The sequence below is a fragment of the Schistocerca piceifrons genome, chromosome 3 (assembly GCF_021461385.2).
Source record: "Schistocerca piceifrons isolate TAMUIC-IGC-003096 chromosome 3, iqSchPice1.1, whole genome shotgun sequence".
In the NCBI taxonomy this organism is placed as follows: Eukaryota; Metazoa; Arthropoda; class Insecta; order Orthoptera; family Acrididae; genus Schistocerca; species Schistocerca piceifrons.
Genome location: NC_060140.1, coordinates 383,987,999 through 384,015,344, shown reverse-complemented (window position 1 = coordinate 384,015,344; position 27,346 = coordinate 383,987,999). Strand labels below are relative to the sequence as shown.

The 27,346-nt window shown below is 42.1% G+C and overlaps 1 protein-coding gene across 2 annotated transcripts in view; it reads right to left on the bottom strand.

Annotated features, from left to right (window-relative positions):
* The window catches only part of LOC124790017 (eukaryotic translation initiation factor 5B), a 434,617-nt gene that overhangs the window by 127,927 nt on the left and 279,344 nt on the right, over positions 1–27,346 (bottom strand). For both annotated transcript variants that reach the window (XM_047257568.1, XM_047257567.1), the window contains exons 17-18: positions 4,103–4,179; positions 3,787–3,994 (exon numbers count right to left, since the gene is read on the bottom strand). In XM_047257568.1, the coding sequence (XP_047113524.1) occupies positions 3,787–3,994; positions 4,103–4,179 (285 nt within the window). The remainder of the gene's footprint in view (positions 1–3,786; positions 3,995–4,102; positions 4,180–27,346) is intronic.

Genomic DNA, 27,346 nt, shown 5'->3' with positions numbered 1-27,346 from the left:
TACATTAGTAGTAACTAGATTTATATCTTATTACAACCCAGTACGCACAATTTGGTATCAGATTTGCAGTTTGAGTTTAGGAAGAGATTATAACTATAAAATGCAATTTATTCTTTTGTGTATGAAGGAATTGCAGAACAAGCTGATTAATCAGTGGTGGTGTATACATGGACAAAAAAAAAAAAAAAAAAAAAAAAATTGTGACACAAAGGAGGAGTTGTGCAACGTAAATTGTAGGCATGTTTCTACCTCTAAAGGATGACATCCATTCAAATTCCGAGCCAGTCACAAAAGAGTGATGCTGTTAGCATCACTATGAGGATACAAATCAGGTTCCCTTTAAATACATACAATCTTGAGTTTTAGTTACTTTTGATATTGGACATGGTGAGATGATTTTAGTCAAGAATGCCTTTAAGACAACAATAACACCATTAATTGAGCTATGAGAAACTGAATGTTCCTTCTGCAATATTGCAATAGAACTTGGCTGGAATGTAACCAGTGGGCACGACTGGTGGTGGTTGTGGTGGTGTTGGTGGTGGTGACGAGAAAAGTACGGTCGCAAGAAGACCAGGCTCCGGACAGCCGGTTGGCACTGAGGAGAGCGTCTTGTTCAGTGTATGGCTTGGGCACATTGTATTGCAACTGCAGCAGTAATTTGAGCAGCAGTTGGCACCACAGTGACACAGTCAACTGTCACAAATAAATTATTTCAAGGACAGCTCCGGGCCAGATGCCTTGTAGTGTGCATTCCACTGATCCCAAACCACTGGCATTTCTCGCTTCAGACGTGGCCTCATTGGACGGCAGGGTGGAGGTTGCGTTTTCTGATGGGAGCTGGTTCTGCCTTGGTGCTAGTAGTGGCCCTGTGTTGGTTAGAAAGAGGCCAGTTGAGGGCCTGCAACTGAACTGCCCATGTGCTAGATGCACTGGATCTTCACCTGGAGGTACGGTCTAAGATGCAATTTTGTATGACAGCAGGGAGCACTGTTGTGTTTATCCCGTGCAACCGACTGCAGATTTGTACATCAATCTGGTGATTGGACCCATTGTGCTGCCATTCACAAACAGCAGTCCAAGGCATGTTTTCCAACATGCTAACACTTGCCCACATACCACTGTTGTAACCCAATATGCTCTACAGTGTGTCTACATGTTGCTTTGCCTGCTCAATCACCACATATATCTCCAATAAAACACGTATGAGACATAATCGGACAACTACTCCAGCATCATCCACAAACAGCATTAACCATCCCAGAATTGACTGGTCAAGTGTAATAGGCCATGGAACTCCATCCCACAAACTGAAGTCTGGCACCTGTAGAACACAACGCATGCACGTTCACATGATTGCATTCCACATTTAATAACTAAGATGTGTTACATAGACAAATGTATACCTGAAATTTCATTACTTTACTTTAATTAATTTTTTCTGATGCAATTTTTTCCCATTATTCTATATTCTTGGATTTAACAGAAGTATTCAATTGTGTGGACAATAATACATTTTGATTAAGCAGGAGAATTATATAATCAGGGAACAACCTCCCAACTGTTCACTACATATTTGGCAAACACAAAGCAGTAGGTTTTCACCTAGTGTCAATAGATGGGAACAGATTTAAATTTTCCTTGGGTGCTGTGAATTGGAGAGTGTCACACAGTTCTATTAAAGATCCACTGCTTTTCTTAATACAGTACATAGGCTTATCCATGTTCTGCCACAAAATATCACAAGATTCTAAATTTTGCTTTTGCAAGTAATATAAAATGTGGAGTGTTATGTTAATGACTGTGCAGAGAGGGTAGAGTGTAACTGCAAAGAACAGTCACCTGCAATGAAACACAGTGCATACCATTTCTTGCTAAAAATGCTCATAAAAGTGCATTGTTATTGCACAGGATTTCTTAATAATCATGAAGTTTAACATTTCTTGGAGAGAACAAGACACTAGGAGAGTACATAAACCCAGTCCTAATCGAAGTCTTATGTCTGGAACCCTGCTTGTGTGTTTTTCAGAAACATTTTGTCACTTAGACGTTTAGAAGCATGAACATTTTTTTAGATGTATCGAAAGCACCAGAGGCAAGGTAAGGATTATAAACCAAATTAAAATACACTTCCACTGGATCATCTCAAATACCTCAAATGTGCAGGAAGAGGTAATTAAAAGTACAGTTTAACATGGAGCCAACAGCAAGGTTATAAAAGATGGCTCACAAGTTTTGATTGGAGATAGATATTGACTGCGTCCATTCCATGGAACCATTCAAGTATTTGCTTTAAGCAAAACCATGAAAATCCTAAATCTGGATAGGCACAAAAGGCTCTGAATCATCATCCTCCTTAATGGAAGTATAGTGCAGGAAACTAGGAGTTGGCATGTACCTAGAATTCCCCTATCCTTTGAAGGGTACCGCACACTTCTGTTGTTCTGCTGGTGCTTTCACATCTTCAGCTTTGCAGAGTGAAGGTATCTCAGTGCGAGGGAATTTATGATAAAGCACTTCTTTTTGTCAATTTGTCTGTGCAAACAGGAACAGGGCAGCTTGAAGCAGAGAAAGAAGAAATAATGATGCTTCAGTAGTCTTAATGAAAGTGAATGGAAGAACCAATCCAAGGCCTGTTGCTAGCATGAAAAAGAAAACTTATATGACCTAACAGGAACAGGATTTTCACATATTAGTGAACTAAACATTGCTCAAGAATATATAGGAACTGTTTTCCAAACGAACAGTCTTGTGAAGTGCGAACATCTTTTAGCACAGGAAAGCAGGGAAATGAAAATTGCAAATGATACAATCGGCATTAGACAGACTCTAGACTTTGACATTCAGATGTGTAGACACTCTCGGAGAAAACATTGTAGGATGCAGCAGGGATTCATAATCCTCGTGTACAACATTTCACTACTAGACCTTATGTGAGGCTATTCAACTACTGGGGAGAGCCTGCTCAATACTTAATTCTGAATATGGTGATTAACAGAGCCTGTCTCAAAGTAGTAACTAACTTTTTCAAACACAACTGTGACAGAATTATTAAGACAATGGTCATAACTGTTTTATTTTAATCTTAGTGTGTTACGGAAATATACTGAATGCTTCGGAACGCATTTTGCAAAGAGGAACTGCAGTCAATTTAGCTGTCGTTCAACGTTATTAAACTAAGGCAATTCCTGCAATCCTTTAATATTCACTGCTATTGCTAAAATCAAATGAATTTTTTTGTAATTGATAAATTATCTTTCACATATTAAAGTGGCATAGGCAATAGCTTTCTGATTTGCTACTGCGTACCAATCACCTACTGGAGCTGCCTTCCAATCACCTACCAATGCTGTAGAGACAATAGCCTACAGTACAGCCATTCAGCTCTTCAGCAACTTCTCTTAAAACTGTCCTATGACATCCCAAATATATTAAGTTGGTAGCCATCAGATAACTGAAATCAACAGTATACAGAGAAACACATTCGCTAGTATCCAGCAGGTACCTGCCCTAAAGAGGACTGCTGGAAATTCGGTAGAAATGTCAGCACTTTAGTTGCTTTAGTATTTTATAATGACACAGCCTAATACACAAAATTATTTTATTCAAGATAAAGACTTGACTCTACTTATAATCACTTTCTTCTTTGCAGTTTCCAAACTAGAATTGCGCTACTGTTCTGCATTAAAAACAACATGACAATTTTCAAATTTTAGTTCTAGTACAAACACTTACTCAGATATGTATGCATCAAAAACATTTGCATAAAGCACTAAATAACATTACCTGAGGTAACACCTTCAACTTGCAAGGAAACACTGCAATATGCTTAAATTCCTCTCTCTTCCTTTGTCGTAGTTCTTCTCGATATGCCATGAACTTGTCAAAGAGGTGATATATAATATCAGCTTGAAATATTTTCACGCCTAAGGTATCTGCTAGCTCTTGGGCGTCTCGCTCGACTTTCACATCAAAAGCCAAAATTGTAGCGTACCTAAATAGAATTAGATTGCTCTTGCATCACATTGTCATTCTGCTTTTAAGCAAATACAATGAAGAGTGAAGACAAAGGATTCATATTTCTGTAGTCATGTATACTCACTGGCTCTCATGTTCCAGCATGGTCGATGCTTTCATTACATCTTTCTTTACAACAGGTCCAATTCGTATGTTGGAATACTGCAACAAACAATAAACGAATAATGTAATAAAAATGTGGACAAAGAAAAAATTGTCATTTTACGTGTAGTTCACTTTGCAAAAATGCATTTTTAATTGAACTGTCAGTAGCTTATGCCACAATACTGTGGAATATTAAACATAATGCGTATACTAAAGAGTATTCTAGGACCATATCCATACTTGTCCCTTTCATAAGCATTTTTAAACGATTAGGAGAAACTGGAGAAAATAGAAAAGATTTGACAGTTCGTGATCGTAACCTGCTCATTATGGAACTAGTCCATATTGTTCAAAACATGTATCATACGTTAGATGAAACACTGTCATCATAAGACTGAATGATTTTAATGATTTTACAATTTCTACCAATTATACACAATGTTTAAAATGCATCTATTGAACAACAGTGAAACAAAGTCTGAATGAAAAACTTCTTCACTTAGTGTTAAATCTGCTAACATTTTGCTGAAGTACAGAAACCCGATATGTGATTTTCATCTAAAAAAAGATGGTTGGGACAAACTCCAAGACATGAGTATTGAGTGTTTCAATGCAACCTGGGACACAGCTTGATTAATTATGTCCATCCAGAAATGATCGAAGTCCAGCAGTGTTTTCATCCGTATGCTAATAGTTAACATGTAACTGCCAGGCAAAAAAAGCTGTATCGGTTTTGTTTTTCTCAAAAAACTTTTAATTGAAAATATTTACGTTACCCCCTTCAAAGTACTCCCCATCACACATATTAAAGTGGCATAGGCAATAGCTTTCTGATTTGCTACTGCCTACCAATCACCTACTGGAGTTTTTACCAATGTTTGAAACTCTTGCAAAACTTAATTCATAATATAGTATCTTGCTTCTTCAGTAGTTCTATCTTTCGCCAATGATGACAAAATGTCACCTTTTCATGGTTCATTTCAAACCCACGAATATTAAGAAGTTATACTAGTGGATGCCTCACACAAATATTGACTCTAGATTTTCTGATGTAGTGTTGAGCCAAGAATTGTTCATGGTTTATTAATCATGAGCAGAAAGTTAAAAACTCTTTAGCCACTAAAATATTTTACACAAGTCTTTGACTGTAATAAACGTTATTAATTATAAACTTTATTTTAGCTTTAGAAGCTATAAGGGGACTAACGTATGGTGAATAATGACGTCAGTTAAAGGAGATGTACACTGCCATACAGTACAAAACATAAATTATTTCAGCATAAAGCTGAGAGTTCTCACTGTATTGCTTTGTGCTCACTGAACAAAATTTCAACGTTGTATTTCATTTGATTACACAAGCTGTTGGTGCACATGCTATTGAAATCAACCTCACGTTCAACTGAACTTGAAAAACTGTTTGCTGTCTTGGGTTTTGGAAAAAAATGTTCTGTTTCAATGATTGGGGTTCAGTATCAACGTCAAATATCCATCTCTTGACATCAGTTAAAATTTGTCTGGACACTGTAAGCTTCAGCAACTCCTTAAAAGTGCTCATTTGGAATTGCTTTTGATCAAAATTCGATAATTTCGAAAATGCCTTGTTTTTCAAGCTAAAAACGTGCAACAATAAATGATTAAAATAAAATAAAAACTGCTTAGTATGACCTCATGCGACAACGTTATGAACTACCTCTCTGGTACTGACTCGGTGACTGTCAATAGTTCTCTTAAATTTCTTGATATTGTCCAGTTGCCGGTGGATTGGAGTGCATTATATCTTCACTGTCTACACATCCTGCATGGAGCGTTAGTACAACTAGTAAAATAGTTGTTTTAATGATAGATTCACCAAACGCAACACATTTCCAACGTGATGTTGGACTTTTTTCTATTCTTCATAACTGACAGATGATGATCAGTATTGCTTTTGGAAAGGTAAGTCAGTCCTAATGTGGCTCTTGATAATAGAGGCAACACTAAAGTATAATCAAGATACTTTAAAAGGAGTGGTGAAATTAGAAAAAGCGCCGACTATGTAAAGTATGGGCATAACGCTGGGATGCAGAGGTATGTGAGTTCTCCTTCCTCTTCTGCTTACGAGAATGTTTTCGCTCGGTCCGCCACTCTTAATGGTACGCTGCTGTCAGTGTCATTTCATTTAAGTTGCAACATACAGAAACAACTACTACCCTACAGGCCTCTAACATAGGCAGCGTTTGTGTCGTAACAGTGCTCTCGCTTCACACGGTTACAGTCTGCACAGTCCCCTCATGTTCAACAACAGCCTTCCTGCTGCTACTTCGCCGCGGTATTGTAAGGCCTCACAAGTCGGCGAGTGGGTGCAGAAGCAAATACGCTGTTTCACCGACGGCTTCCTATTTCAGTCGAGTTCTGGCCATTAAGAGCGGTAACGAGACTTTGAAGTAGAGTGCTTCGAAGTATTTGACAGAATAGCAACTGAAATACAAAGCAGGACCCACATCTTTTCATCTGATTATGATTCCCTATCAGAAAACACCGTTAGTAAAAGCGCTGTATTTCATCTCTAAAAATGTGCAGATGGTTTTGGTGTCAAGTCGAGCAGAACTATCCATATATCGCAACTAGGTGACGAAATAGCTGGTTTGAAATTCCAAGTGAAAGAGCTTATGAAGAGCACTGACGCAGCTTCCCATTTGGATATTATGAAGTTGCTTTTAAGTATGGATTAAGACATGCATATCCAAACAGTGACATGGCTTTATTTTACAGGGAGTGGGGATGTGGGGTGGCGTAGTTATGACAAATCTTCTCAGGGGCGCATGATTACCTCGGTAAAGCTGTAAAAGTTGCAGCTTAACTTGATTTTCTTTTTCAGAAATGCTTATCTTTCTATTACTTGTCTACACTTTTATATCCTCTCTACTTCGGCCAACATCAGCTACTTTTCTATCCAAATAGCGAAACTACTCACTTCCTTTTAGTGTTGATTGGCGACTCCATAGTGTCCTGTGCACTACGACCAGATAATGGGTATACTTGGAAGGAGAGACAGCATTGGTCGTATATTTTTGTTTATTATCGCAAAATCGATTTTCGGTCACTTAGTGACCATCTTCAGTGCTGTAATATATAACTTAAATTAGTTAGTCGCTGTAAGCTTATTGACACCAGTGCTTACTAATTTAAGTTACATATTACAGCACTGAAGATGGTCACTAAGTGACCGAAAATCGATTTTGCGATAATAAACAAAAATATACGACCAATGCTGTCTCTCCTTCCTTTTAGTGTGTTATTTCTTCGACTACATTCCATTACTCTTGCTTTATTGTCTTTATGTTAATGTATAACCTCTTTTCAAGACGCTATCTATTCCATTCAACTGCTATCCCAAGTCCTTTGTCGTCTCCTTGACAACCTTGAAAGTTTAGATTTCTTCTCCCTGATCAAATTTACCCTTGTTTTCCTTACTGCGTCTTCAGTGTACAGTTTAAATAATATCGGCGATAGATTAGAACATTGTCTCACTCCCTTGTCAGTTACTGCTTCCGTTTCATGTCTTTCGACTCTTCAAATCTGCAGGCTATTTGTGCCCGTACTTTATTCCTGTTACCTTCAGGGTTTCGTGGAGTTTGGTCCAGACATCATCATCAAAAGCTTTCAGTAAATCTATATAAATGCTATGAACGTAGATTTAAGATAAATCGTACGATCAATATTGTCCTCACATTCCTGTACTTCTCCGGAACCCAAGCATCTTGGCCTAAATCGGATTCTATGGGTAACTTACAATTCCTAACACTTCGTGCAAACGTGGCGTTATAAGCTGTATCGAAGACTAAAAGAACTGCCTATTAACTTTCATGATCGTTCGATTCACATCACGCGAGATGAAGATACGTTCAAAACAATGCCGTAAGGGGTAGCCGCGTGGTCTCAGGCGCCTTGTGACGGTCCGCGAGCCTCCTCCCAACGGAGGTTCGAGTCCTACATCGGTGTGTGTGTGTGTGTTATGTTAACCTCCAAGTTACGTGGTTTATAAATACGTAAAGTTATGCATTCATGTGGACTCGGAAGTGGGTACGAGAGAAATTAAAGTGCTGGTAAGAATATGCCTTCAACAGCGAAAGTGGACGATTTACTGATTTACAAGCAAAGTGAGAGAGAGAGAGAGAGAGAGAGAGAGAGAGAGAGAGCTGAAAGTTTCTCAACAAAATAAGCTTATCTTTAGACACTCTGAAACCTAGTTTCAGGAATTGGTCTGTAATTAGAAAGGATTGGTAGCCATTCTAGCAGACGAATTAAAGCAGAAGCTCATTTAGCTTACATTCAATGAATAGATGGTGTTTCATGACATCGATGATCTCTCGAAAACGTTTTGGTATTGGTAAAATTTGTTGTAACAAAATTACGAAAAACTTCATACTGGAGGTTAAAGAAGTGTCCTAAAAGAACTAGCTCGTAAATTTTGTACCATATTTTATAGATGTAATTTTGAGAGCATTTCTCGTGGAACACAACGGTCTGGCAAAAATTACTTTAAAAATGGACACAAACAGGCTCGACCGCAGAAATACTTATTTTGATGGTAAACGGTTTTGGTCAGTTTTTTACCATCCTCATACCGTCATACTGGAATATGAACAAATAATGGATTTAGACAATGTGTGATAATAGTAGTAACAAATGTTACAAGAAAAAAATTATACCCACGATGAGACTTGGTGGCGGTGAATGGAGCGGGTCTTCACCGCCAACGCGTACCATTGTAGGTATGACTTCTTCTTTTAATATTTTATATGTTACTACTATTATCAGACATCCCTATAAATCCGTCCTATGTTCATATTTTAGTACGAGGGTCTGAGGATGGTCAAAAACTTACCAATACCGGTTATCACTAAAATAAATATTGCTGCGGTCGAGCCTGTTTGTGTCCGTTTCCTAAGTACTTCATACATGGCTGAGACTAAGTTACCTTTTAATTCTTTTGCAAATGTGTTAGTCTTTGCTATGTTTCTTGTTCTGCGTGGTAGTTTGTTTTACGTGTTAGCTTGCTTAATTTGTCATAACGTGGAATATTACAAAATACATTTCTATTAATTTAATAAGGTTGTTACAGAACATTTTAGGAACGTGAAGGTGAAAAAAAAAATTCTTTTACCGCAGGGCGCGAACCTCCCGTTAAAGCTACCCAGCCCACCTTCATTTAACACATAACCACAACACCACGAAGAGCCAGCGAAAGTTTGACTTCTGTACTGCAACTCAGATCCTATGAAGGCTTTGTAATGGTACTTTAATTACGTAACCATTACGGCACCTCACCTCTCGATACCAGCAATATTCTACTGTGTTTCTGTAAAATAGTTAACATATTTCTGTGACAACATTCAGATTTGATTTCATTAATGATATTATTGTTATGTGTATTCTTTCTTTTATCACTATGATCTTTGACGTACTTGTAACTCTGATTTTTGGGGGCGTAAGCGGTTATTAGAGAGTCAAGTTTTGGTCGTCATGTTAAAAATACGCAAATTGTAGTCATTTGTAGTCAGTTTATGAAATGTGAACTTTAACAGTGAGGAAGATATTTTCAAGTATGTTTTATATTTTGAAGTGATGTTTTGGTATGAGTTACGTGATATTGCAACAAAAGTAATAAAAAAAGAGGTGTAATTTAAATTCGGAGTGCTGATTACTTTTTTACATCACCATTAACCTAACTTGCAAAAGTTTAATCTTCAAGAATGGTTTATGAAACACATCTATAAAACTTTTGAAGATCGCAGAATAGGCCTCTTTGCATCCGAGCTTGGAATCGTCAATACCTAGATTTTCGACGATTGAGCCATGAACTGACAACGAGACCAGCGTGGGAAACACGAAAAGATGAGTGCCTAGTTTATCCATTATTTCAAGAAATACTTTATTAACTGTGCTCTAATGACACTTGCCACATAATATAACCTTGTTGTTGCCCGAAAATGCAATATTTAGCAGCGTGAGCAACACTACAATCATAATTAATTTTTGACCTTTGTTGTGGTAGGGTTGTTAGAGCTTCAACCGGCAATACGCGTTTAACTGCAACAAATCGTACCAATAATGACGCGCTTGTATAAATCTTGAGTATATCACAGCCTCGAAACCGTACACTTTCTTAATACACAAGTTACGATACGGAATTACGCAATCCACTGTTTCCCAACCACCCAGCATCGAATGTTAACGAAAGTCGATAGCAGTTCGATAAGTGCGTGTTACGTCAGAAAGACGTCACGTTTGCACAAAGTCTTGTAAACTGTAAGTTACCCGGCTTCTAACATTTCAGAGATGCGATGTGACCAATACTGATGTGTGCGAGGTGCAACTAACGGAGTGTTAACGAGAAGGCTTGGAAAAGCACCGCTGCTCAGCGTTCCTGTCACCAGGAGCTTGTGACGAAGGTGATCTGCAGCCGTACAGAGGTAAACACGGCGGACAGACTGGGAGAGCGGTGTAATTGCGGGCAGGAATCCCGAAGTGGCACTAACTGTAGTATTGTGGCGCGTGGGCCGCGGCCGGCACAAAATATTCAGAGGCCGGCCGGCCGGCAGGGCCGCGTGGGACGGCAACCTGCGGCCCACAGCGGCCGCGCCCCGCCCCGCCAGCCGCAGCTGCCACGACTTCCTCAGGCGCATTCCACGCACCACGCTCCTTCGCTCTCAATGCAGTCCGCGACTCCGCGCGCTCTAGCCACCGTACCACCATTCCACGTCGCATGTATACCAACATTCATACTCCGCGAAGGGTGGAGGGACCTACTTCTGGTACCATGATATTTCTCCGTACCCTACCCACTTTTCCCTGTTCCGTTCGGCAGTAGCGGGAGGGACGAATGACTGTCGGTAAACTTCAGGAAAAGCTTAAATCTATCTGATTGTCTAGTTGTGGTCATTTCGCGAGACGTGTCGGGGAAGAAAATAACACAGTGTGAGTCAAAAAGGACTTTACAACTTTGGAACGATATCGAAATTTATTCAGATAACTTACGAAATCGGTACATGTGTCATTTCGTAGCAAACAACTTCTAGTTTCACGTGAGAGTTTCAAGTGTCATTTTGGTTCGATACGACTACTATTTGCAATGTGGCAAACATCTCATCGGTAATCAATTTCTTCATATACGAGTACTCCTTGCAGCAAATCAGACGTAACTTGTGTAACCTGAGCGTAGATTCGACTTTTCATGTCGGCTAAATTGTTTGGTTGACTTCGGGAAGGGGACCTAACAGCGAGGTCATTGGTCCCATCGGGTTAGGGAAGGATGGGGAAGGAAGTCGGTCATGCCCTTTCAAAGGAACCATCCCGGCACTTACCTGAAGCGATTTGGGGAAATAGCGGAAAATCTAACGATGTCCGGACGTGGGTTTGAACCGTCGTCCTCCCGAATGAAAGTCCAGGGTGCTAACCACTGCGCCACTTCGCTCGGTGTTCGCCAGGGGAGGATCATATACACTCTCTTTAATGAAACAACAGAGATAGAAATCCAGTAGTGTCTAGTCTAGGGAGCGAGGTGGCCCCGCGATTGTCCCTTCACGCCCAATCTACCGAGCTCGGAAGCGATCATAGAGGAAACCTCTAACTTCCGTGTAGAAATGAGGTGGTGCAGAGGTGGTGCACCGTCTTGCTGGTAGTACACCATCCCATCCCGGTCATCTTTCTCGATCCGTGGAATTGAAAAGTTTATCCAGATACACAAATACCAGTGAAAAGTTTTCTCTATGAATAAGAGGGGCCTTAGACTTTCAGTCTGTTAAACGCACGAAACACACTTTGGGGCTGTCGCGAATGTGTTCCAGGGTTCCTTAGACGTTCTTTAGCGTATTCGGCGCAAAATGTATGCCGAACAGTTGTTGCACAGTTCATGTCATGAAACCAAAACACCGTCAACACTGTCCGCACCAATGAAAGCAGCAATATTAACTGTGCACTACGCTGGCGCGACTGGTGGTCGAATGGGATACTGATGCACTACGTGGATCAAACTTGAGGTTGTTTTCTACAAAATGACATCTACCCATTCTGTAAGTTATCTCAATTAATTTCTGTATCATTACAAAGTTGTTACGTCCTTTTTGACTCACATGTATATTTTAAGATACACACGCCTCTCCTGCAGAGTCTGTCACTGGAGTTGGCCGATCATCTCTGTAACGCTCTCACGCAAACTGAACGATCCCGTGACGTAATGCGCCTCCCTTCGCTAGATCTTCTCTACCTCTCCTACAAGGGGCGAACAAAACGTTTCCATTCAAAGCCCGTAGAAACGGTATGCCAATCAGGCAAAATCGCCGTGAGCTTTGAGGAAATCATCCCATCGATGCAACAGGTTGAAGACAACCGTTTCGTAAGACAGCGCGTCCTGCAGCGTGAAACAGTCCGTTAACTTCCTGCTGCACTAATTCGCCCGACAGGAATCTTCAGCCCTTCAAGGCATTTTTAAGGGACCGAAGGCGTGACAGTCGCAGCAGGTAGTATCAGGACTCTAGGGCGGGTGGTCGATTGTCTCCCAGTTGAGCTGGTCTAACTTCTGCGTTACTGTATTAGCGATATGGGGACGTGCGTTATAATGTAACAGCAACATGCAGACCGAGAGACTGCGTATTACATCTGGACTCTTGTCCATCTAATTTTGAAGAACCGACGGGCTCTACCTTAATGTCCTCCGAGTTTTGCGGGATTGGTGTTGGTGTGTGTGTGTGTGTGTGTGTGTGTGTGTGTGTGTGTGTGTGAGAGAGAGAGAGAGAGAGAGAGAGAGAGAGAGAGCGAGCGGGGGGGGGGGGGATTGATTTTCCGTGGCTTAAACTCTGACGTGGTGGGTGATTAGTGTTTTTCAGGTATTTGTAGCTGACCCGGAATGGGTCAGTGCCTAAGGCTGTGATGAGTTGATGAAGTGAATTTTCTGAATTTGTGTAGCATGATTGGGTTTTCTGTTCAATGACTGATGAGATGGTGGGTATATTTCTGTCTGTGTTTAAGCGTATTCAGGACGAACTAGAGAGGATCAGTTGTTATCCTAACTGCCTTGTTTTGATTATTTGCAGCTTTCTTATGTGAGCATCTGCAGCCACACTCCAGATCTCACAGTCGTAAAGTTGGAAATACCACAATCTTCCATAACTTAACTTGGGTGGTCAGTCCATTGCCTGTGGGCAATGGGCATAGCTGACAAGGTCTATTCGAACCCCGATTACAGGCGTCGGATATGTGTCCTTTCCACAACAACTTCTTATCGAATCCCGCAAGTCGTGGTCGTGCGGTAGCGTTCTCGCTTCCCACGCCCGGGTTCCCGGGTTCGATTCCCGGCGGGGTCAGGGATTTTCTCTGCCTCGTGATGGCTGGGTGTTGTGTGATGTCCTTAGGTTAGTTAGGTTTAAGTAGTTCTAAGTTCTAGGGGACTGATGACCATAGATGTTAAGTCCCATAGTGCTCAGAGCCATTTGAACCATTTTTCTTATCGAATTTCAGACCCAAGTATTTGATCGTGTCACTCCAGGAGAGGTCCCTACAGACAACTGAGACTTGACAGTTGAGAGAGTGTGAACATTTGGCACTGCACTTGGTCCGATTAATTATAATTTTCCAGAAGTTACATGATTGTGTAATCTCGCCCAAGTGCCTTTGGATGTTAAACACCATTTAACTGGGGATCGGGTGACTGGAGCAGACAGCAGTGTCATCTGTGAAGAGGGCAAAGGATCACCCCCTTGTCAAACTGAACTTGGTGCACCATTCTACAATGGTGGTTTTCGACAAACATGCTGCCCCATACACATTCTTCACTCTCCAATGGATGTCTACCAGTGTTTTTCCTTCGGCAGACAAGAAAAGAATAACAGCATGTTGGTCCCGCCATTTGGACGCTTTTGGTAATACCGCCCACGTTTCCGCATTTACCGCAGGCACAAAAGCAAAATACACAACCTACATGTCGATGTTTTTATACCCGCTTCGGAGTCGCGCTACGTTGCATATACGTTGCAGCAACACCCTCAAACGGAAACTTTTTGATCACCTTGTATATCAGTCCTATCTGTAAGGGACCTAGTCTGAAGATCGATAATCAAGAATCAGTGGAACAAGTGTTTTCTTATTTAACTAGCTTCTTTCGTGTATGAATTACATTCCCTTCGTATTCTTCCCATGAATCTCAGCATGACATTTAATTGTTCTACAATATGTTTTGTGTGTTCTAACAATTTACGGGAGTCTTCGACAATCTGTGATATTTCGACAGGTGAACAACGTCATTTTCAAGGCGTTTGTGTCTGTAAGTCTGTAATATAACGGGGCGTTCACCTGTCGAAATATGGACCGTTGTCGAAAATGTCACCCGGCTGTAGTCGCGTAAGTTGTTGGGACATTTAATACGACAGGAGAAACTCATATTTTATGGGTCATTCCAGTTTAGGTACCTCTAGATGACAATTACTGGGTATTTTGCTGTAGTTAGCGTTTCCAGTGATTTGCTGCCGATAGTGTAATCTACCCGAACAGTATTTCTTCGGCTACTTATGCACAATAAGTTATATTTATTTACATCCAGGTTTAACTAACAGTCTCTGAACCGCCAACAGCTTTTTTTATACCCATGTTGCAAGAGTAATGGCCGTATAGTGGCCTCAGGATACACCGATCTTTACGTACGTTGAATTTGTTCCGTTAAGAGCGACGTATTGAGTTCTATTTGAAACAAAGTCCTGAATCCAATCACAAATCCGGTATGGTTCTCAGTGAGTTCTTACATTCTTCACTAAACGACAATGCGGAACTGTCCTAAATTCAAGGAACACAGCATCAACCTGAGAGTAGTCGTTTTCGTTCACCTCATGCCCCTACGAAGCGCAACATGACACTCGCCAACAAAGAACCTGGCGTGAGAACGATGAACCAAATCACGTATTTTATTACACTGCGTCCCATGATCCGCATAATTTGTGCAAATGCTCACGTAAGCCGACTTAGATATCGCACACTAGTGCGATGGAGCAGTTCCTTCCTCGTAAAAACTTCAACTTTCTTATCATATTTGGAAACGAGAGCGAACCATCAGCCGAACCATTAGCACCGGCCAGTCTCAGTGTGTGTTCCGAGTAGATGGTGAGATGCCTCAGCGCTGAAGTTCGCGGGGGCACCATCATGTAGTAGCGAAATTACACTTCTTACCATTATGGCACGCATTCCAGCAGCGGTGACAAGGTCACCCCCTTGAAGCACAGATGTGCCCTGATTGTTGAGGCGATGCGGAAGGTTGACTGGCCTCATACCACACACTGAGGCCGAACAGGTGCTGATGGATCGCTTCCACCACACCACCAGAACAGTAGTGCAGAAGAACAATTCCACTTGCCTGACGTCTTGTCACGTCCTTTAAAATCACGGAAAACTATAGTATCGACGATCTTCCAAATCTATCTTCAAGTGGTGAACCTCCCTCGGAATGCATTTCCGGCCCATATGATTTTTTTTTCTCCTTATATTCTCAGAGATAGTTTCCTGCTGTTTGACCCCAATAGGCAAAATCATCCGGTATATTATCTATCATCCTGCATATATGTGAATGAGTTGCCTAAAACATACACCCCTTTATTTCGCGAACAGTTCAAGATGTCGAAGCAAGTTTTTTGGGAGATGATAGTACGCAGAGAGATACCTAATTTTGTTGCATGGTTAATCCACTACATTTTTATATCAACCGAGATAGTAGAGCAAGCATTTTTCTTTTAGTGGAATTACTATATTTTTTCAACGTATTTTCTCTTGTTACTACTTCAAACAACAAAGGCACAGTATCGGCTGCGATTCGTGTACATGCAACTTTATTCTAACGTCTAATGTATCAGAAGCGGCTTCGGAAAACTCATCCTAATGTGTGTGTGTATTCATATTTAAATGAACAGTTTTTGTGGAAACATGCAGACGAAAGGCTCATAAAACGGTAGAGCCCGGCACGAGAACCCAACTTGGTGACGTTTCCACAACAGAAGAGAATTCCGGCCATCTTGCCTATCAAATTTAGCATATTTTCGATATTCGTGCGGAAAGCTTCAACTAAAACATTACCAAGTGGTATATCACTATACTCTTGTTTTGAAGAGTTTTTGACAGACTACAAAAAAGTATATCGTTCCGTTTACCGCACTTGCTTCAGTATCTCAGTTGATGCAGGAGTTAAGACTATTTACCCATTCAACAAACATATGTGCCTTCTGCCTACAACCATTTGCTGAAAACACTGTTTCGATCTTTTGAACCGTTTGCGATATAAAACAGGTGCAGTTGTAGATGGTTCATCTTGCATACGTATCTAATATTTGCATACATGGTATGATGGTGGCGTAACTACATATAACGTCTTCTGACAACCAAATTCAACCGTGAGAGAACATGGTGCCTGTTTGCGATCAGCCGGACGGGGTGGCCGAGCGGTTCTAGGCGCTACAGTCTGGAATCGCGCGACCGCTGCGGTCGCAGGTTCGAATCCTGCCACGGGCATGAATGTGTGTGATGTCCTTAGGTTTAAGTAGTTCTAAGTTCTAGGGGACTGATGACCATAGAAGTTAAGTCCCATAGTGCTGAGAGCCATTTGAACCATTTTTTTGTTAGCGCTCAGGTAGAATACTTCTACGCTATTTGCTAAAGCATGTCTCCTAAAATAAGTGATTTATTTCCCACACTAATGGAGTAACAGATTTTTTGAAGTGTCTCACTGCGTCCGCGATTCATGTGTAAGTAACCCAATAATATCGCTAAATTTTAACGTATGCGAATCATTCGGTACATTCTATATAGAAGCGACTGCTTGAAACTCTCGACAAATTGTTCGAATTTTTGATCGTTGCTGTTACGTGTATAAAAGATATTGTGATATACAGTTGGTAAATCACCAGACTATCCACCAACACCCTGGGTTAAATTCCAAATCTCTAAATGCTCCTGAAAGAAATCTCTATGAACAGAAGTGCAACGGAAACTGGGAGGTTATGCAGGTAACAAAGTGCTGTCAAACTGTGTGCTACAGACATGCGATCCGAGGAGGTACAGGTTTTTGTCATCAATTTTCTGACTGACACGATGCGGTCCACCACGATTTGTCCTCCCGTGCCCACCTCTTCGTGTCAGAGTAGCACTTACACCCAATATCCTTCATTATTTGTTGCCTATATATTTTAATCGCTGTCTTCTCTCGCAATTTTTGACCCCTTCTGCTTCTACTAGTAAGGATACTACAGAAGTTACTGACTGAGGTCTTTACACATGTTGTATAACCAGACCTCCTCCTCGTCAGTGTTTTACAGGTTTTCCTCCACTCGCTGATTCTGCTGAGGGCCACACCATTAATTACCTTATCAGTCAACTTAATTTTCAGCACACTTATTTAACAGCACATCTCTTCTCTGGCTACTCCACAGTCTATGAGATATTGGGCTCCAGATATACAATCTCAATTTTTTTTCTCAAATTATGGCTTATATTTCACATCAGTACACCTCTATTACCATGATCCGCCTAGCTGTGCTAATCTGCTTAGCATGTCCTCATCCTTTCGTTCGTCATACGTCATTTTGTTCCCAATGTTGCACAATTCCTTCACTTCGTCTACTATGTGGTGCCCAATTCTGGTGTTAAGTTTGCCTTCAATCTCATTTCTGTTACTCCTGATTACTTTCGATTTTCTTTGGTTGACTCTTAATCTCTATTCTGTGTTTAGTAGACTGTTCGTTTAGTTCACAACGCCCTCCTGTAATACTTCCACGTTTTCAAAGGCGGCAGCAATCTGATCAGCGAGTTTAATCATTTACATCTTTTCACCTTGAATTTTAATCCCGATCCTGAATGTTTCTTTCACACTCTTCATTGCTTATTTAACATACAGATTTAACACTACAATACACTGTATCTCTGCCTTAGAAAAGTTGTCCTCAATCCGAAGTTTAGTTTGAGCACTGAAGAAGTGGTATGCTTCGAATGGTCCTGTTGGTGGTAGCATGCTACGCCCCCCTCCCCCCCCCCCCCCCAACCTCAAAATCGATTTTTGAACATACAAGATCTGAACTAACTCAGCCTTACTGGCAGGGTTCGTTAATATGGAAAATGCGTAGCTCCTCCGTGGTTCAGAGCCCACGTTAAACCGTAAGTCCCCAAGAAAAGACCCGGTACGTCTGTTCACGAGTAAGAGGAAGGCAACGGCACAGCGCTCCCAACAGAACCGTGCACTGTGGCGTTCAAAACGATATTCGCATTGCACGGCTTTAACTACTTATTTCCCTCTTGGTATCTCATTCTTATTTTCCCCCTTGGTTTTGTACCACTACGCAGGCTCAGTGTGTGCCGTAATTATTGTATGGCAGCGAATCTTGGTAGATTATTCTTATGCCTTAATGCGCAACCAGTTGACGTTGAAAAGAAAAAAAAAAATAGTTGCACTGGTGGCCACCAAGTGCCAATCTGGCGCTGTACACTGTCTGTATGACGCTGTTTTCCATTTGACAAGCCATTTCTGATTGAATAGTATGGCTATGCGTTGTTAGTGAAACTGTTTTATGTGAACGGCAGCAATTGCAGTACTGCATTGAGAGAGTATCGCCGACTGGAACGTCTAAGGAGAGGCTGGATGTCATTAAATGGTCTAAAGAAGATAATGAAATTCGAAAACAGGGATGAGCTTGATTTGGCACCTGGAAGAGGAAGGCGTCCAATCCCGGTGGAAGTTTATTTTACTTCCTTATCTACAAAATGCTCCATTATGGAATTTATAATACTACGCGCGAACCTTCTACTCACGAATAGCAGCAAGGCGACCGCCAAGCTTAACGTCGCCATCCGACGGACCATCAACTGTGTCGCATGCCCTCATTTCATGAGAAGCTGCGGAGAGGTTTGCTATTTCACGTGCAACGTCTGGTGATCACAAACTTTATGCCATCCCTCCTCCCCTTGCCGGCCAAATACTAGCAGTGAAATTTTTTTTCCACAAACCAGGATTCGAACTGGCCTACTCGCGGGTCGAGCGCTACCCCACAAGCTTGCACCAGCGTCATATGCCACAGAAGAGGGTTCCCGTGCAAGTTACTGAGGAGTTAGCTGTTGCTGTATCTGACCATGCAGCGTGTGTCCCGTGTGGTGCTACTGTTCGTGCAGTGTAACGAGAATTGTCCATCCCACAGCCAACAATACAAAAAGTTTTGCGATCTATTTTACATTGGTTCCCATAAAAGATCCAGACGCTTTAACAACTGAACCTTATGATCCACAACAACGTTCTAAATTTGCTCTTCTGTTTCTCGCTCTGACAGAAGTTGATGACATGTGGCAGAGAAATATCATATGGAGTGACGAGGCACTTTTACACTGCAGAGTGCAATGAATACGTACGCAGAACTGTCGAATTTGAGGTACTGTTAAACTGCGTGTTGTGCACGTACATCCACTGCATTCGCCCTATGTCACAGTGTGGTGTGGTATCACAAGCACCTTTATTCGCAGTCAGTTCTTCTTTGAAGAGGATGCACCCAGAGGGCCTGTCAAGAGTTTCGTGCCATCTGCACGTTATCGAAACCTCCTTGTACAGTATGTGGTTTTCCTCTGGAAGAGCGAGTTGTGTGGAAACAAGTTTTCATGCAAGATGGGGCAGCACCTCATGTCTTTCGTCCAGAGAAAGATCTGCTAAATGCACGAACGTGTTATCTGTAACTGTTTTCCAGATGCAAGATCACTTGATCTGACTCAATGTGCTTTTTGGATCTCGGGATATCTATAACAAAAGAAAGCGTTTACCAGGGACATCTTCCGATCTGAAGGTCAGTACACAGGAACACGTTGCTCACATTCCTCCAAAACATCTGCAGGCAACAGGGGTCTTGGTAGCATTCACAGCGCCAGCTTTGCATCTGGTGGCCAAAACTGGAACTATTTTTTCCAATGTAAATCGGTTCCATATTAATTACAGCCTACACTGGACCTCTGTGAGGTGCTGCATTTTAATTGTAACCACCTGGTATATGCTGTACAGTACCCTACTTTCCCCTCTGACTTACGCCTTGTTTTTTTCTGAGTATTTCGAACATACTGCTGTTTTTAGGTCATCGAGCGGTTTTTCGAAGTCGACGAATCCTATGGGGGTCTCTGATTTTTTTTTTTTTTTTTTACATGTGTGTTGCATTTAAAGTTAACAATGAGAAGCAAAGTTAGCGGAAGATATGGCACTGAAAACAGTTGAAGCTCTACAGAAATAATCATCAAAACGTGTATAAACGTTAGTATTGCACGTTCTCTCTTCAGGGTAGTAAAAACAGAAAATGCTTTCCAGCGAAGGCCAAACTCACAGGACGACATTCACCAGCATAATCGAGGGGAAAGTGGGTTACACAAGCAACAGACGCGAGTAATTGGCAGAACGAAACACCTGTCTTCGGAACATCGAAACCAAGAGGAGTGTTGGAGGAACGTCTTCGGAAGGTCTGTCCCGCGAACAACTGCCAGCTGAAAGCACACAGAATATGAAGGTAGTGGCAGAGGAAATGTGAGGTTGGTGGCGAAGAGCTGGACGGTGGCTGCGAGGTGTGAAGGAAAGCCGCGGGCGCAGGCGCGTCCGTTCCCGGGCCGAAGCCGTTGCCCCGCCCGGCCGAAGCGGGCGCGTGGGCGCTGGCCCGGCAGGCTGAGGCGAGGCGGGGCGCTCCCACCCTGCTTTACGGTGTGCCGGCAGCCGGCGGCAGCGGCCGGCGCTGGCTGGAGACAGCCGCTGCGACGTGACACGCGGGCCAGCGGCGCTCCACCATAAAACTCCCCACGACGCATCGGCCCGTGCGTCAAAAAATGGCTATGAGCACTATGGGACTTAACTTCTGAGGTCATCAGTCCCCTAGAACTTAGAACTACTCAAACCTAACTAACCTAAGGACATCACACACATCCATGCCGAGGCAGGATTCGAACCTGCGACCGTAGCGGTCGCGCGGTTCCACACTGTAGCGCCTAGAGCCGCTCGGCCACTCTGGCCGGCCCCGTGCGTCAACCTAGAGTAAGACGACCAATTCTCCCGTTTATCATGGGACCTCCTGTATTACAGCAATTTTTCTTTAATCCTTCAGACTCCCTTACTCACCGCCTCTTTCCCCTGTGTACGCTGATCACCCAGAACATTACGACCTCTTACTAACAGCCGGTATGTCCATTTTAGCAGGGATAACAGCGGCGACGCGTCGTAGCATGGAAGCAATAAGGCCTTGGTAGATCGTTGGTGGGAGTTGGCACATCTGCACACACAAGTCTCCTAATTCTCGTAAACACCGGGGACGGGAGCGATGATCACGTCTCATATGTTCGTTCGGGTTCAGATCTGGCGAGTTATGCGGCCAGCACATCAACAGGAAATCGCCAGTGTCCTCGAACCACTCCATCAAATCCCCGGCCTCGTGACATGGTGCCACATATTGCTGGAAAATGCCACTGCTGTAAGCAAACATGATCCTCGTGATGCGGTGTACGTGGTCTGCAACCAGTGTAAGATACTGGCAGCTCCACTGCACTCATGAATACCCACATGAATGTTCCCCAGGGCATAATGGAGCTGCCACCAGCTGGTCTTTGTTCCACAGAACAGGAGTCAAGGAGCTTTTACCCCGGAAGTCGACGGACTCGCGCCCAACCATCGGCATAATGAAGGTATCGGGATTCATCAGACCATGCAACTCAATGCCACTGTGCAAACATCCAGTGCCAATGGTCACAAGCCGTTTCAGTCGTAATTGTCCATATCGTTGTGTTAACACTGGAACCACGGGAGGCGGAGGCCCAATGTTAGGAGTGTTCGGTGCATTGTGTTCAGACACACTTTTACTCTGTCCGGCATTAAAGTCTGATGTTTGTTCCCCCACAGTTCGCCGCCTGTCCTGTTTAACCAATCTGCCCAGCCTATGACTTCCAAACCCTTCAACGTCGGAAAGTGGGTTCACCTTGGTTGCGTCACGTGTTGAAGACACTAACCACAGCAATCCTCGAACACCCTACAAGCCGTGCAGTTTCCGAAATGCTCATGCCGAGTCTCTCCGGGCCTTTACAATCTGCGCTCGGTGAAACTCATATAGATTGCAAGCCTTCCCCATTCCACACACAGATAGCAAGCTCACTGATACCACACGCACCGTACGTGTGTATGATTAACTGTCATTCCTCGCCAGGCGACACTGCTATAGCCTAGACAGGTTTATATTGATAGTAGGTCGGTGGTGATGATGTTCTGGCTGATAAGTGTATTTTGACAGTGATCATTATCGTAAATATTAATCCCGTGAAGTACTATTGATAGTTCAAAATTCCTGACCAACAAATCTCTACACATTTTCCTATAATAATCGCTGCTATTATCGACCTATAGTCTTTTTTTCTGTTCGTGCTTCTACGGAAAAAGACGGTTTGCCTCAAGGCATTGCGAGGAGCGGAGGGAGAATGACAGAGCCTGTGTATCTAGAAGGGTTCTCAGACGGAGAATATTTACTTGTTGCTCGGTCAGTACTGGTAAACAACGAGCGAGCTCGCCTCGTACCAAACTGCAACTGTGGTATAAATAAGGCACAGAAGTAACAAGGACTCGCGAAATCATATTATAGGGAGATTCAGGATTAAAAACAGTCGTTACATTATTTATTTCCCTTCTGACACGCACATGCTTATTGTGTGCTATGTAAGCGTGGCTTCAGCATCGATCATAGGGGTAATGCCGACTGCAGCCAACATTATTGTACTGAAATTCATAATTGGAACGAAAACAAGTGAAAGCGTCCTCAAATTTGCTCAAAAATTTGGTAGTGGCAGCAACGACACGAAAAACGTGTGTTAGCGATAGTTTTTCATACTGTCAAACATAGCTACACAAGTACGGGTTGTGGAAATAAATTATCTATCGAAGGATGTTTTCCAAGACTATAATTTGGGTAAGATGATGACACGTGGTCGAACTAAGGCAGAAACAGTTGTGAAAAATATTTTGGCTCCAAAAAGTGTTCAGAACTTCATTTATATCTTGAGAGGCCCAGCTATATCACGCAAGTCATTCTCTATAACAAACCGATGCCTAAAACCACAAAAAAAGATATCTGTTACGTCCTCTTTTATTTTGATCCTGAGAAAGCAAGAAGGAATAGGATTTTGTACTTCACTGAACAAACTGATGACATAGCTAACAGTGTTACAGTTTGATCGAGTCTTCACTGAATTTTCATAATTTAGATGTAAGGAACATCGCTGCACACTGCGCCAGTAAGGCAAATGTGAATAGAAGACGACAAGAATTTAGTGAAAACAAATCCTCAAATCACATACTGCGTAATGCAACGAAAGATGCTTGTGATGCGTTAGATGTAGATATTGAGAATTTTGCCTTGATAATGTATGGATATTCCTCTGTATCACCCATTCCAAGAAAATGCGATGCATTTGTACAGCTGAAATTTACTGCAATTTAATCTTCCTTAAACCTCCACTAAAATCATGGTCAGATGTAAGTGACCTCCCTTAAAACCACGACCTAATGTTGGTCGCCCTACGGTAAGGCTATCTAAGCGCTGTCAGATGTCCCGATTTTCGCACCACCACCTGATTTTTTGGGGGTGTCGTGAACGGTCCACTTAAAGCCTTACGCGGGACGCTTAATGTCCCGATTTATGAACATTGCTAACAATTCAAAATATAGGGTGCTTATAAATTGGTGTCCATAAATGTACGGACGCGCTCCTGACAACAAAAGGCCAGTAAAAGTCCATACGAATATGCGTCCGTAACTCCTTCGCTAGCGAGTCACGAAAGGGATTTTCTGTAGTATACTGTTGTTATGCAACGAACCTCAGATATGAGTTTTTACTTACAATCTTCTTTAAAGATGGCCATAGTATTTATTTTTAGTTTTTCTGGCAGATGGCCACGGTATTTATTTTTAGTTTTTCTGGCAGTCTATTGCTCAGCATCAACGTGTGGTGTGGAATCATTCTTGATCATCTTATTACTTCAAATATCTTCGCATAAACTATTATTTGACAAATGTACCTATCAGAAGCGAGGAGCTTCATTTACTTGGTGATATACCTAAACCTATTACCCAGCGTATGTGGTTTATGCATGATAGTGATCCATCTCACTTTGCCCTTAATGTTCTCCGCTATTTCTGTAGCCAGTTTCCAAATCGATTATGAAGAGAGTAAACCTTGGAATGCAAATTCAGGACAAACATCGAAGCGCGACGTGGTCACTTTGAGCATTTTTATAAATGTACGTTGTTAAACGTATCGCATCTAACATTAGCAAACCATGCAGCTCGCTATCATAGGAAGTACATCCAGACAGCTTCTACAGTTTTGATGTCAGGTATAACACGTAATCACTTCAAAAATGGTAAGGCGCCTATGACGAGAACGTAAGCGTTAGAATGCTGTACGCTAAAACGTCGCGACCAGCCGATAATCTAAAACGGGCGAATCAATTCAGGCCGGGACTGTACTCAGCCGCGTGGCTTCCACTGTTTTCCGAACGATGGTTCGACTTCTGCCCTCCTCTCGCCCACTGATTGGCTGCGACTTCTCTTTCCATGGCAGTGACTGCCCCTCGCACCCTCCTGCTCGTTCATTTCGGGCTTTCGCATGCCGTGAGAATCAAAAGGCGACGCAGCTGTGATGATGATGATGTTTGGTTTGTGGGGCGCTCAACTGCGGGGTCATCAGCGCTCGTGCGAAGTCCCAATTTTTTCACAGCCCAATTTTTGAACACAGTCCAGTCTAACTATTGTCACGAATGATGATGACCATGAGCTGCGGACGGAGACAGCTGTGGCGTGTGTGCACAGCGCCGGTCGACCTTCTCAAATATTCAGTCGGTGGAAATACGACTGGTAAGCAAGTTATAGAATATGAAGGTATTTCGTAACACAATAAATGCAAACAATTTGAATAAAGATGGGGAAGGAATTCGACCGCGATCCTTCAAAGTAATCATCCCGACATTTGCCTGGAGTGATTTAGGGAAATCACGGGAAATCTATATCTGGATGGTCGGACGCGTCGTTCTCCCCTATGCGAGTTTAATGTGCTAACGACCGCGCGACCTCGCTCTGTCTTCCGATCGTTTGGGTGTAGGTAGCAAAAAACCAATGGCAACATCGATCCGACGCCTGCGAGAGCGGAGACCTGCTTCTATCTCTAGTGACCTCACGGTCTGACAATGAGTGCCAAGCATAGATGCAGATAAGTCGCGGCTAACAGTTAGTGGGACCATTTCTGATGTGAAATTTTGGTGCAAACGACTGAACCGTCAAATATTCTATATCCCATGCAGACTATGTACAAACATTCTTCAGGAGTATTAAGAACTTAGCTTCAAGGCAATTACTTAAAAATGTGCTTCATTTTCAAGTTTTCTTGAAATAATGTCAATCATGCAACTTTTATAACGAGTGGCACAGGAGAAGAGATTCGAAAGGAAAAACTAGGAAAGGATAGCCGTACCACTACACACATCTGCATTATTTGAAAAATTTAGGTACACTATTTCCAGGTACACTATTGTTTACAATGCATGTGTTTCTTATTTTGGAAAAACTGTTTGTGAAAATATTTCCCATAATGTGACATGTTTCTGAAGTGATTTAATTCACACCTTAAACCCCAGCACGTCTGACTGAAGTGACTACAGTCAACTATAATTTTCAGAAGCTGGTTAAACACTTATCCATTATTTGCGCTACTTAGGAACGAACATCCGAAATCAGCAGATACAAGTGCCTGAAAAGATTTGTATCCTTCGATGGCAATTTGAAACACTAGATCAAGTGATTTCTTTCAGGCGCCACTGCGCAGATTGAGAAAATATGACTTAATGTCACTGTTTATCCCGTTTGCAATGAACTCGTCAGTACTAACAGTAACCGATTTACATTTATCACAACCACTTATGAATTTTAATAAGCAATGTGTACCTCACATCCAACACATAACAACACACTTAAATCATACTGAGAGGTTTCCATTTTGGTTGCATGTTCATGAATATGTTGCAAATATGTAACAGACTAAATTTACTCGCTAATAACAGTTTTTTGTTATTTCGATAAACATCCCGAATGACTGTCACATAAGTGGTGACATAAAGGTAGACAATTCATGTTTTCGAGTCCAGAAAACTCTATGAAACAGAAAATGCAGATCATTTTGCCATTTTCATTGCGAAATTGCCGGCTTATTCATGTCTGGGGTAATAATAGAGGGCTGTTTGCCGGGGTTGTCTGCTAGAGTAGTGAAAGGGAGGTCTGGTTTGTTTTCGATTCTAATCTCGTTGGAGGCAGATAGACTATCAGTAAAGGAATTTTAAGAAATTCTCGCGCCCCCAATACGTTTTATTGTTCCCTTTATTCTGTACCGGCGCCCTGTGGATGTCGATATGAAACTCTTGTAGAATTTTATACTCGTTATGCCTACTTTTTCCGCTACTGTCAATAACTGAATTTACTTAAGTGTGGCACTGAATGATTTTTAACTGAATTTCGTTATGAATTTTCACGCATTGCTAAATTTGCACACTTTCATGGTAGGTCAGCAACGGTAATCCAATATGACTGGTCTGAACGTTGACACAGACCATTTCGGGGCCGAATGCGCATAATATTTTGCTGATTCGTAACGATTTGGAGTACACTGTCTTACTAAAACAGTTATGTTATCTCAATAAGCTGAAATTCATTTTTATTAGTACAGTTCACACTATTTAGCGTTTCTTCTTTCATTTAAATCTTATATTTAGATGTTGTGGTTAACACACTAATCAGTATTAATATAGTCTTGCACATGATTGAAAACAGTCTGAAAAATTTCGGATAGTTTTTCAATTTCACGACTGTGCATAGTATGTTGGTAGCACTTCGTCGCCTTTCCTGTTATGCTGTGTAGCAGACTTTAAAGCTGCACGGATTAGCATAACTAAAAGGCGAGGGGTCTCGCTCGTTTTGTCCACGACTGTACATTAGATCGCGCTTATTTGAGACAAGTCAATTATGCCTAGGCAGTGCGACGACGTTTGAAGCACCACGAGATGTCACTACAGTGACCAAGTTGCGGCTTCCCTTGATGCGGCAGCAGAAAGGGACGCGCCGACAATGGTAATACGAACGACAACAATTACGTCGAGAAAGGTACCACGTCGTCTTTTCTGAAGA